Genomic DNA, 14446 nt, shown 5'->3' with positions numbered 1-14446 from the left:
GTTGTGAATTAAATAAAGTATTTTGTCTTGTTAAATGATAAAATGGGGGGTATTTTTTTAAGACATCACAATTTTTATGATCAGAACTCGATTTATTAGACACTAAAAAAATTCCGTTTTCCTATCAGAATTTTGATCACAATCATTGTTGAATGAAATTTATCTGACCTCGTTTGATAAAAATGAAAGTTTAACGACTCGGTAGTTATTCATTATATGTCTTTTTTATGGCAGTTTTATTGACACACGTATGGTTAAAAAATACATTTTATTATCTCATAATAGCAAAACCGGATGAAACTTAATTCGTATATGAGTATTAACAAAAAACACACACACACGCACACAGACACAATCAATTAAATTAAAATTAAAAGTACCTTAAAATAAAATTACAAAGCTTTTTATTTAAAATTATGTGTATATTTTTTATATTATTGATAAATGCGTATGGTTACAAATGAAATTGATTGGTGCCGGGTTTTTAAATTCATCGATCTAAGGCCTTATTCTCAATAGACTAAAACTAAATTTTCGCTGTTTTGTTTTATATTTTAACCATCACATTATTCCATATATTTAATGGTTAATTAATCAATAAAAAAATTGTTAGGCAAAAATTTTTTTTAGATAATTTATAATACGCTAATTTCGTAAAATACTAATACAATATTCTTATTTATTTTAACATCCGTGGCAGTATACATTTTCTTTTAAAAAGTTTAATTTTTAAAACAACGTATTTTGTATAAATTAAAAAAAGAAAATCATATAATTTAATTAATAACATATCGCTCACTCCTTTCAACAACGTCATATATCACAACTTTTGCTATTTCAACAGATCATTTTTAAAGTTTAAAAATATAATAAAAAGTTTTAAAAATAAATCAAACCACTTTTTGATCTTTTTACTGTGCAACAGATATTTTTAGGTAAAACCTGATTTTTTTTTCTCCGTTTGAAAAATATTGAATATATTTTTAAAAAATAATTAAACAATACCTTTTCTTCAAAATGCAAAAACAACACTTTCTCTACTGTAGCGGGTAAATATTAAGCTAAAAATATACCGCTTTTGCTGGGATATAGTTCATTTTCTGGGCATTCCAAAAACATGGAAAACTGAAAATTAACGTTTTTTATATATGACGTTGTTGAAAAGAGTGAGCTATATGATTTCTATCAAGTTATTTGCTATTAGAATCAACAATTTATTACTGTATTTTTGGAACATCCTTTTTTGTAATCAACGCCCACATCAAACGTTGGTTGAATTATTACCTATTTTGAAAAAAAATAACAAACAACCTTTTTGTCAACATCCATTCGAAGGTCTATATTGGATGTGATTTGGGGTTGTGGATAATATGTCATTAAATTCTCATATCACCCAATCACATGGTGCAATACGTCACCTGAATCACCAATATCGGCTCCGTGTATTATTGCAAAGCGAGATGTCATCGATTATTATTATTGAATATTTGATTTGAATTTAAAATCGTGATGTGTGATTCATTACCCCTAAAAAAATCATATAAGATTATAAACATACGTCAGTTTTTGCAAGCACCTGTCGACAAAAACAACTATAGTTTTTGAAACTAGTCGTGTGTAATGAAATATAACTAATAAGCGGTATTATACAAGTGCTTAAGTTTTTAAATAATCAACATGTCAATCCAGAAATTTAATTTTTGTATTGATTTTTAAATCAAACACAAATTTTTTGAGTCTACTAAGTTGCATTTTACTGACAAAAACACACCACAAATTAATATTGTGACAATTGTTTAGACTAGTTATGGCATTTTTAAACGAATGTTTGATATTCGTTTGAAAATGCCATATCTAGGCGAAACAATTGAAACAATATTAATTTTTTATGTGTTTTTGTTAATAAAATACAACTTAGTAGACTAAAAAAATATGTTTGATTTAAAAATTAATACATAAATTAAAATAGAGTTTTACAAATCAAACGCCAAATCAATAAATATACACAAAGTTAATGCCGACAGGCACCGTTGCGTAGTTGGGTAGACATTCAACTATGAAACTGGCACCGCTGGTTCGATTCCCACCAAAATGAATCCAAGAAAGATTAATTTCCAATAGGTCTGGGTGTTTGTGATATATTTTTCACATTTACCATCCTTACTATCCTTCCAGCAGTCAAACGTCTAAAATAGACGCTTTGTGGGTTATTCCTTTTAAAAAAATGTACAGCGTTTTTCAAGCGTTTAGTCGTTCCCTGTGCTACGTATTAACACAGTACACCCGGCACATGCGCATAGACTGTTTATGTATACGATGGAAAAAGAAAAAAAAAACGATTCTCTCACTCTCTTCTTTCAATTGCTGTGTGTATTCTGAGAAGGGAAAGCGTTTTACTTTTGTATCTGATCCAAGCCAATTCGCCCTACCAGACATTTTACTTTAAAAAAAGGAATCGAATCAAACATGATTGAATTAATATTTGCCTTATCAAATTTGAGCCCAAGGTTTACGTCTTTCCAAATATCAAACAATGTTCTCGTGTCAGCCTCAAGTTACGGGTAGAAAATTATAAGGACCTTTCCTATTATCCTAAGGCAACACAGTAAGGATGTTGACAGGGGAAGGCAAACAAGTAAATTGTCACAAGAATTTTAGACCCTGACAAGGTTTACTTTGCGCGTAGGTGGGTTCCACTGTTCAGCCAAGATCAAACAAACATTTTTTTATTTCTTGTTTTTTCTCTATTTATTTTTATTTTTTTCATTTTATAATCAAAATTGAACATAGCTAAAGGCGCTATAATGTGAAAAGGTTTATAGGACAACGAATTTCATTGAGGTGAGTTCGAAAACTTGTATTTTTAACCATCTCCTGTAATTTAAAATTAAGTGTTAAATAAAGCAGATTTTTGAGTCTACTAAGATGTATTTTATTTTTAAAAAACACATAAAAATAAATATAATGACAATTGAATCGCCTAGTTATGGCATTTTCAAACAAATTTCTTTCAAATTAATGTATAAAATGCCATATCTAGGTGAAACAATCGTCACAATATTCATTTTTATGTGTTTTTTTACAGTAAAATACAACTTAGTAAAATCGATTTAACAATTAATATTATATATAAATTTAAATGAAGTTCTACAAATTAAAGGCCAAATCAATAAATATCACCTGTAATATTTACTTGTTTGTTTCGATAGTAAAATTATTGATTTTTTTAAAACCCTCCTATTTTAATGTAAAATTGAACACTTTATAAGAAACTGTTAGATTCTGAACAAATTTATTGAAAACTCTTAATATCATAAATATACAAACATCTTTAAAATTAATGTAATGAAATTTGTTTAATTTTACCAAATTAATACTTTTGGTAAAATTAAACAAATTTCATGTACTCTTGATATCTCAAAATTAAAAATATCTTTGAATTTAATTGCATCATTTGTGCTTAATTTTATCAAATTATTCGTTTTTATAAAAATTCTGAAGTAAATTTGTCTGAATTCTATAAACAAATTAAATATGTGGATAAGGCCACTTTGTTTTATATATATTTAAGTGTTTTATTATTGTAGTTAAAACATCGTGTTAATTACTAATCAGTTAATAATACAATCCTGTCTGATTCTAACAAATGAATCATAGACCATTGTTTTCGATTTGGGACCAAATAAAATTATTCAAGATAGAAGGTGGGGAAGTTTTTTTTTTAATACCATAGAAATTTAATAAAAACAATGTTTTTAAAATGTTATTTTATTTTATTTTCATCGTGGTTCTGACAACAAGGTATTACATCATACAAATAACTTAAAATATTACATATGTATATTTGTCTAATAATTATGTAATGTATACAAGATAATGCATAAATCTATTATTTACATTGATCAAAAATATTTATTTATACAGAAGTTTTAAAAAGACATGTTTATCAATTTATTAATTAATTTCACTAAAAATTTACAATTACAAAACTAAGACATCTTATCAATTGTTTCTTACAAAATACTTAATGGCTACGCTTTTTGTTTTTTAAAAAATAAATATATTAAATAAAAATAAGTTGGATTTTTAATATGAAATATGTTTGATACATATTATTGTAAATTTGATATTGTTTGTAATGAAGATAATTGTTAAAAAAGAGATCGATTTTTGTTTCTTCGTTTATAAAGATTTTTAAGATCAGAGTTTATTGCGTAGTATGAAATAATAATAATTTTTAGTAAAAAATTATTTAATTATAATTATTTTTTTTCAAAATCCGTTAAATTTTTTGCTAATTTACGCATAACGATGATCCAATATGCCTTTGCTCTTTGTAAAGCTTATTTTGCATATCCATATATCATAAAAATATTACTTATATTTTGCAAATTATTTTATGTTTTTCAAGTATCGCAAAATCAAGAAAAAATTACAAAAATAACATAAACTTCCGTGTTTACACAACCCTTAACATTTCCAATGTAATATTAAAAACTTTCTACATACATGTGAATGTAATTCATATACTTTTTCAATCATTTTGTAATATCGTTATGATAACAGATTTACAGGAGGTGGCCCAAAATAAATCACCCCATCGAAAGATATTACTAAGCGTTATCCTGTATAACATAAAATTAGAACATTTATTAAATCAATTTAACAGTTTTATTTAGTTTTAATTTACTCGTAAAATACGTGTTTGATGTCCTCATATTTGTTTTTACAAATAAATATTTAATAAAATAATTACATAAGACATCATAACAATTTATTGAATCATTAAAACATACATATGAAATACATATTAAAACAGTATATTAAATTTCCCAGTTTCCCAAACTTTATTACTCTGGAAAAAGTTAATCGTAATAATTGAAGCGCGATGTAGTTTGTATAACTCCATTTTATACAGGATGTATCGCAGTTGATTGAATTCGTTTTAGGGGTTGATTGGGATGCCATTCAGAGCGAAAATTTTGTAATTTAGCAATATCGTATTGGAAGTAAAAATTAAAAAATCAATATTTTCATGGTATTAATGTGATTTGATTATTTAAGAGTTTTTCATAATATTTTTTTGTTTATTTTTAAGAATATTAATTTAATTATAAAAATGAAACACTGGTATAAGACCACTATAGAGTTTATTAATTAGATTGTTTAGAGAATTAATGATGTTCTCATTAATAAATTATAACACATTTTATGTCTCCAAAATATATTACAATGATCCACAAAGTTAATGCTTTAAATATTCAGAATATAAATTAAATATAAATTGTATTTTCACTTCAGTCACTGGCCCAATAGAATTTAAGTGGAAAAAAGTTTCTGTTTTATAATATGACATAAAGTTTCATCAAGAAACATCAGCATAAAAACTTAATTCTAATGAAACTAGTCGTGTTTATATTAATGAAAATTAAAATGGTTCTATTTTTACAGGTGTTTTATTTTACAAATCTAATTCACAATGAAATAAATCTGAAATCAATATACAACAAGATAAATACTTTTTTTCTCTGAAATTTGTAAAATAAGTGGGATATACGAATGTTTACAAAAATTTTACGTCAAAAAGATAAACTACATATAAATATGGAATCAGCGTAAAAAGTTTGTCAAGAAGAGAGTATTTATTAGTGATAAGAACAAAAAGTGCCATTTTGTTGACCTTTTTTTTTCTACCTTATCAAACAAGATTGTTGTCCTTTATTTATACTGCAATAAACATTTTTTTTCTTAGAGGACAACTTGGCATGACCAAGTATTTCAAACATTTGAAAATGGTCAGATCAGGAGTCAGAATAATTGGCAAGCATGTTATTATGTGTAATAGGTAAATTTATAAATTTCAAAAGCGAAGATGATTTGAAAAGCTGAATGTTTGAGAGCTTGGCATGGCTATATATTTTCTCTGCCTACCCTTAAAGAGAAGGCGTGATGGTAAGTTAGAATAAAATATTTATCATGCATGGGTTTTTGAGAGAGAAAAAACAAACGCTCTCCTTATCATTCATCCTTCACTTTGTGTAATACCACTTTAAAAACATTACTTAGTGACTACCGGTATCGCAATTATCATTAGGTCAAATGTTACGTTCTACATTTGATATATAGATTATTCCGAATCCGGGAGTCACTAAGTAGTGGTTTTTTAAGTGGTATTACACAAAATGAACGATGAATGGTAAGGAGAATGTTTTATTATCATACCACAAAATTAACAATGCTTTTAATATACAAAACACAATAAATTAAATCAGTTTTAATATTACGTTTGTAATATTGAAAGCATCAACTTTGTGGATCATATCGATTTATTATTTTGAGAAATAGAAAGACTTTGTTTTTTGATCTACTCACATTTTCAGTGACCAACTAATTTCGGCAACAACCTGTTGCCCTGTTAAAGAGAGCAACAGGTTGTTGCCGAAACTAGTTGGTTAAAAAAATGTGAGTGGATCAAAAAACAAATTATTTTTATTTCTCAAAATAATAAAGTTTTGATATTAGTTAACGGTTATCATAATCTTATCAATCATGTTTAAAATAAAGTCCTGCGGAAAAAGTAATTGGTAGTCTAATTAGTTTTTTTTTATTGTTTGGCATTTCACAATTTAATATAATAAAAAATGCAAATATGTACTAAATTATTTAAAAAAACACTTTTTTTTACTACTTGAGTTTATTTTATGACGACTAGTTTCGGAAGCTAAGCATCCATTCCACATAATAAACAATTAACTGTTCTATAAATAAGTATAGGGATAAGTTAAATAAAATGTGTCCCATATTAAAATTGCTAACAAATTAAAACAAGATAAGCCTTCGTTTGTACAAGGGTAGCATGCAGTCGAAGGGGTTTTTCTAGGCTTATCCATTCTCCGCGCTTTTCTCTCTGGCCGCCACCCTTATCTTTTGGTTTCCGTGCCAATATCGAGACTATGCTTTTCAACGAGCTTAATGATTCAACATTTTTGTTACGAAAGTCTTAAAATAATGGAATTAAACGAAACCTGTATTTCGTTTCATCAGAAACTTATATTTTCAGGGATATTATTTTTTGTATTTGATAAATAATTTCATGCCGGTTTTAAACTTAAACCACATTTGTACTCATATTAGTCACTTAAATGCATGAATACTCAAAAATTTTACTCAAAAATGTGCTTTAATTAGTTTGTCAAAACATTTTTCTTGTAAATACAAATGTTAGTGAACTTTTTTAAATAACTTAAAACGGTTGATATGTCATATGTGTGTATAAATATTTTCAATCAATAATAATTAATTTTTTAGGCATTTATTGAAAAAAATATATATTTATTTATATACATATATTATAACTGAATTTTTTTTAAACATTTCTTCAATTTATCAAATACGGCATTTAAATAAATGTTTTTCTTTAAGTTTTTTTAATGCTGAGATTTCTGTTATATACATTGTATATTCAACGATTGCTTTTAAATTTAGACAAAACATTGCATTTGAATACAAGATTTGTGTGTTTTTTATTATGATTAGTTAAATCATACTTTGAAAAACAGCGATGCAATGGCAGCGCCATCTGTAAAACACTACGTAATAGAAACACACGCAAAACTAAATATTGGTCATGGCGGATAGCTTGCTTCATGACAGCTGCTGTCACCTGATAGTTTCAATTGCATTGTTGTTTCATAGAGTATTTATAAATTATTTGTAATTAATTTAGTAGGTTTGTGAAATAAAACATAAGAAATGTGTGCTTTCTATTTTCTTTATTTTCCATTTAACCAGACTGAGACACAACCACCCGCGGCTCAGTCTCTTTTTGTTTTGTTTTTACCTAATTCGTTTAGGGGTAATACAGAAAATAATTTTAAATTATATAAAATTAAATGTTTTTTGTTGTTGTATTATACATATACCTATTATACTTAATTATTTTATAAATACATATTAAAATATTTTTTTAACTAATCATCTTAAGTAAACATGTTGGAAAAACCTTTGATCCTTCGAGACGGATATTGATATGAACCAGCTCATGATAACTGTGGCAAATGACAGCAGGACCAGGGTGCGTAGCAGAGAGGGTCCAACTGCTGATACTCCCGCTGTTTGCTGCAGCTCTGCGAGGCTTTCTCCTAGGACAAAGTGCCATTCCTTAGTAACATGTTATTAAAAACACAATATCAACATTTCATCTTCAATCTTAAATACAGAATGAGTTATCGGCTGTCCAAACTCAAAACACAGTAAGGGACATTTTTTGTAGTACGTTTTTTTTTGCATTTTTGGACTAAGTAGATTCTTCTTAGTCCAAAAATGCAAAAAAAACGTACTACCAAAAAAATGTTATATGTTTGCATTTTTGATCGATTAAATAGGTATTCGCTAATCGACATGTTAAAGCCCAAATTATCTATTGACAGGCTATCATTTTTCACGTTTATTTTATGTGATCTGTAACCAGGTTTTATCGTTAACCAACATCATCATATTTGTAGGAGGCTAGACTAAATTTTATATTATGTACATAAAATATGAGGCATGAGTTAAAAACCATGATTTTATATTTATTTTTCTAAAAAAAATAATTATATTATATTTATTGTTTCGGCATTAACTTTGTGGTAAGACATGTTACAATGATTGAAGAAAACACTTGTTTTTTACTCCTTGAGTTTTATTATAGACTACATGTTTCAGAAGTTAAACTTCCATCATTCAGGTCTGTATAATAACATCTGTTATTATACAGACCTGAATGATGGAAGTTTAACTTCTGAAACATGTAGTCTATAATAAAACTCAAGTAGTAAAAAAACAAGTGTTTTCTTCAATCATTGTAAAATTAATTATTATTATATCATCGTATAAAGTGAATTTCCACCCAGAAATGTCAGTATAAAACATAAATTTAATGTAAATTTTAGTCTACTGGTGGAGTTATAAGATTACTTACTTCAATGTTTTGTATTGATAACAGCAAGAAATAAAAATATATGTAAATCAAAAAATACAAAAATTCAAAAACGAAAAGGATATCAATTCACAAATTGGACTTAATGCAAGAATTATGCAAAATTCATTATTGATGTTTCATAGAGACAATGCTATTTTTTGGGAAATCAATAAAATATGTATTGCAATTATCATTAACCTGTCATCAGCTTGACCTAGATGATCACTCAACGAACTCGTATAATGTTCACCATTCAACATCGAACCATATCACTTTCTAACTATCTACGAAAGAATATGTCTAGTATTTGTATTACTACAATTTTGTTCTAACTATTATTTATGATTTTAACATATTCAAAAAAATATTCATGTTATTCTTTCTTGGGTCCTGAAAATGAGATAAACTTTCAACTACTCGGGATTGCACTGGACATGTTTGTATCCACAGTGAAACCTCGGGTAACGAAATTAATTCGTTACGTATACCTTAATTACTCGCAACCCGAAACCAATTTTCCAACAAGGAACAATGTGAAATAGATTAAACCGTTCCAAACCTATTACACGTTTTATAATACTATAGCAAGATGCAAATTCTTTGCCTAAGAATCAATGTGTTAACCAAATATGTGTAATATTAAATAAGAAACAAAGATCAAACAAAACAACAATTTCATTGGAATATTTTTTTGTTATCTAAATCTTAGCATAGATGAAGAAGAGTATGGCATGCTGTATATTTATAGGGCTTACGACCTCTTAAAGGCTGATTCAAATGTTTACTTTATACACGTGCAACATTAACCATTCTATCCGTGATTGACAACCACACTACTATATTCAGCACACTTTTGTTTAGACGTATGCAAGATCCGAACCTCGGATTATTTTTACATACCTACTGGGAAACGCCTGAAAAAATGATTTTCAAGTTTTAGCAGCTTTTAATTTGACCACTTATTTGAGTTATTTTACGAATATTTCTTTTTGATCTAAGTCAGCAGTATCCAACTAAATATTTTTTTAAAATTTTTATTCGTCACCTGAAATTTTGTTATCAAACCGAAACACTTTTAATTTGCGAATTAAGTTCGTAAATTGACAGGTGCCGTGGCGTGGTCTGGTAGACGCTCGACTGCCAAATTTTGCGTCTCGGGTTCAATTCCCAATAATTGCAATATAAATTCAGTAAATATTTATTTTCAACTGGTCTATGTATCTGTGATGTGTTTTCCACATTTACCTTCTCTATCCTTACCTTTTTGTCTGCCTACGTAGTGAAAGTAATGGTTAGCTACTATGCTGGAGGTCCCGGGTTCGATTCCCAAGGGAGGGTAAAATAAATATAAGTGATATTTTGACTCTAATTTATTCAATTACCCTGGAGCGGAGGGCTGATTTTGCCTTCATGTAACGTACAATCAAGATAACACTGCTTCAATACGATGCAGTGCCCTATGCACCATCGGGTGCGGATAAGGGTTAGAAGAAGAATCCTTACTTTCCTACCACATTTACATCTCAGTTTACATTTGGACCTGAACATGGAAGCATAGCTTCCGAATCTAGTCGTTATAAAATAAACTCAAGTTGTAAAAAACTAAGTGTTTTTCATTTTAAAAAAGCCTTAGGGATATCCTTTAAAAAAAATTGACGTCAAGTTTTATTTCGTATATTTTTATCTACAATATTTTTTTAATCATCTGTCTCTTTAGTAACTGTCGTTATATTAAAAAATCAATCATCTCGAGCCGTCATGAATTTCATTACCGCGTTTAAACCGATTAATATTAGCTGATTTACGACTTGGGGAGGGGCACCTAAAATAAGTTTTATCTTAAGTAGACGAAAACGGGTCCATAATCGTTTAAGTCCAACATAAATCTGTCAAATCGGACACTTCGATAGGCTTTATTGGTCCTGCTTTACAAGGAAGGCTTACAAGGAGACTACGCTATCAATTTAACATAAAATTATATTTCATTTGGATTTTATGATTAAATTACTGAACCAATATATTTCAAATCCCTGACATATTTTGGGTTCAACCCTCAAATCTACGTTTTAATGTAAATAAAAATTATAAAATTCATAATGATTAAAGAAAACACTTCGTTGTTTACCACTTGAGTTTTATTATAGACTACATGTTTCAGAAGTTAAACTTTCATCATTCAGGTCTGTATAATAACATTATTATTATTATACAGACCTGAATGATGGAAGTTTAACTTCTGAAACATGTAGTCTATAATAAAACTCAAGTGGTAAAAAACGAAGTGTTTTCTTTAATTCTTGTAACATGTCTTACCACAAAGTTAATGCCGAAACAATAAATAAAATAAAATTCACAATATGATTTCTTTTTCTTCTTCAGCTTGGTGTATTGTTTTATTAAATCAGGCCTTGTGGCCTATTTTAAGAAGGATTACTCTCCTGCGATGTCGATACCCAGCTGTCAATTCATCTTTTTGGTGATCTGCTCGGGAGTCATTTACCAATATTATTTGTTTTATTTTTTTATTTACTTTTCCTTTCCGATGCTAAAATAAAACGCGCGTCCCGGTGTTGGGTAGTCACTACACAATCAAAAGTTAGCGATTTTATATCGTAAAAATACGGATAATCATAGCTAATCCCCTTAATTAATTATAAATGAAGTAAAACATTACAAAAATTCAGATTTATTTGCTGAAAATATTAAAAAACCAATTGACAACGCTCACGGAACAAGCATAGGTCCACTCTTGTCGAAAGCCCAAAAGTTACTGCCGCTAGCCAGAGAACATTGAACTTTGAGCTCCTCACGCTTGCAGAGTGAAAGTATGCAAGAGTGAGATGCGAATATAGTGTCGCGATTCCCGAACACTCTTCACGCGTTGTTTATACGCGAATTTGTTTCCGATATTCACAAACTACCTCCGATGTACCCGATAAATTCTGATTATTTTGAATTAATGCGTAAATATGTTATGGAGTAATGCCTAAAATATAAGTCTTTTATTTATTATATTTATAGAGATATTATGGTTATTATAAACATTGTGTACAGGGTACACAACACCGGGAAGGGAGGATTGAAGAGACTTCAATATATGATTTCAGATTTAGTGGTGTTCTATTTAGAAAATTTGATAAGATGAATGAGACAATAGAAGAAGTGTGTGACAAATCTTGATCGATATAATATATTGAATCCGTTGTATCTATTGTTTGATTTCCAGGATCAACCTTATTCATTTATTATTTACTATACACATTCATTATCATTTTGAGATAGAAACCAAATTTGCTTTAAATTCTTGTACTTAAAATAGGCAAGAAGAATTTTCTCAGGTATTTAACAAATATTATATTTAAAAAATACACGATTTCATTATCCTTCACCGAAAAAAGTTTTCTCAATTTGAGGCATGTATATCCCGCTAGTTCAACATTTTCATCAAATGAAGTGAAATTTTCTCTCATCGATTTATTTGGTAGTCATTCTGTGGTAATATCTACCTATTTTTTATTTATGTTCTACTTGGTAAATACTAAAATTTCTTGAAATCTATCGTGACACGTGTTGCGATGCGTTCCACATAATTTTCAAACAATACAATGTTGTAATACAGAAATTTACCAAGTATTTTTCAAATATGTTTAAAGTAGTATCTAGAATCTTGTCTTGAAAACATGAGTACACTTCGCACGCATAGACTATGACAGCGCGCCGCATAGGCTTGCTAACTTGACGACTAACGCACGTGTAAGGCTTAAAAACAAAAGATATGATCAGGTATTCACACTGACTGTATATGTAGCAATAATATGAATATATTTTTGAAAATTCTATTTTTTTTTATAAAATACAATATGTCGTCCAATTTGCTTTCTAAAACGTCCAACTTGATTTGTTAAACGTCCAATTTGTAGTAATTAACCCTATCAACTTTGAAAGAATTTCTGATAGCTTCATAAAAATACTATAAATAATATAATAATATAAATAACGTATGTTTTAAAATTTAATGGTTCATTTACATTAGTTTTAGCTGTGTTGTGCAGATCGTAAAAACTTTTATGCTACTACTTAAAAAATCATTAAATTTAAATGTTATTAGTATATACAAATCGATAAATTTCAGTTAACGTCTGTAAAATTCAATTCTAATATGAAACTTACAAACGGTTATAATTTTATGATTTATTCAGGAAAATTTAAAACTTAATAATTATTTAGGTAAAATACTTCTTGTATTGAAATATTTCACTTCAAATTTACTTGCTTGAACGTAAAAAGAAATTTGCTACTCGTTTAATGGTTACATGCATTTTGTTTATATGGATTCGTAATTTTTTTTATAATGTGACTTTTAATACCAATAAAGATTGAACATGAGATTAAAAAATAACTTTTCTCAGTATGAACAATTATTTTCCAAAGCAACTTATGTAAATAAAATGGGGAATAGTAAAAAGATAATTCATGTCAGTAGAATCGATTTTCATTACAACCCTCAAAAATGGAAATCAAATCAAAATGTATTATTTACATTCCTAAGGGGCATTATACATTCGACACATTCGAGCTTGAATTGATTGCGTACCATTTATTATACGGCTAAGGTCAATTTCACACGTAGCTTTACAGTACACATTTATAATATAAAAATGGTTCTAAACATACAAATAATGGATGTAATCACGCTACTTGGTTTTACTTAATTCCAATAGTACGCAAGTACATGTGTTAACTAATGTGAATATTTAAGGGGCATCGCTACTCAGTACTTCTTTTATAAATACAAAAAATAAAATATTTGTTGAGAACAATTTCTGAATTTATTTATGTAAACATGACTAGTTTCGAGAACTACGGATGTCCTCTTTAATGGTTGAAAATAGAAACTGTTTGTATTTCTACCTATTGAGAATACGAAAATTTTGTTATGTTTCAGAGAATACAGGACTTCCCCATACCAATGAGCAGTAGAAGAGGTTCTCAACCAATATTCACAGAATTAACTGTACATATATTATTTTAATTCACAAACAAAATCCATTTCTAACATTTAATTATACTAAATCATACCTTAAACCTTTACCATAACTTACATGTAATTATTTTTATAATACAATACTTTAACTCATTCAATTTGAATTCATTTGTCAGAAAATATTAAAATCATGGTTTTCAACTCCTGCCTTGTTATATTTATAACATATTATTTTTTCTAGCCTCACACCAGTCTGATGATGTCAGTGGTTACGGCAAAACCCGGTTGCTGGTCGAATAAAATTAATGTGGAAAAAATTACATGGTTATTATTTTATTCTAATGAGAATATCTGTACTTCTAATCTATTCAAAATAATTTTTTATGTTTACCTCATATTATCCCCCAAAGTTAATGCCTTATTTATATATCATTAAATGATGTTCTCAATCAAAGCATATGTACGATTTTCAAAAAGGTCCAACTCCCTTGTGTAATAAA

General features: G+C 28.1%; 1 protein-coding gene across 1 annotated transcript in view; it reads right to left on the bottom strand.

Moving 5' to 3' along the window:
• Positions 1 to 7755: 7755 nt before the first annotated feature.
• Positions 7756 to 14446, bottom strand: part of LOC148306873 (uncharacterized) — a 95949-nt gene continuing 89258 nt past the window's right edge. The window contains exon 9 of the mRNA XM_088264296.1: positions 7756 to 8138. Coding sequence (XP_088120422.1) covers positions 7975 to 8138 — 164 coding nt within the window. The 3' untranslated portion in view covers positions 7756 to 7974. The remainder of the gene's footprint in view (positions 8139 to 14446) is intronic.

This window comes from Brachycentrus maculatus, unplaced genomic scaffold (assembly GCF_059751285.1).
Source record: "Brachycentrus maculatus isolate JH-2025_06_01 unplaced genomic scaffold, ASM5975128v1 h1tg000222l, whole genome shotgun sequence".
Classification (NCBI taxonomy): domain Eukaryota; kingdom Metazoa; phylum Arthropoda; class Insecta; order Trichoptera; family Brachycentridae; genus Brachycentrus; species Brachycentrus maculatus.
The sequence above is the reverse complement of the archived record's forward strand: the minus strand, read 5'-3'. Positions and strand labels throughout refer to the sequence as shown.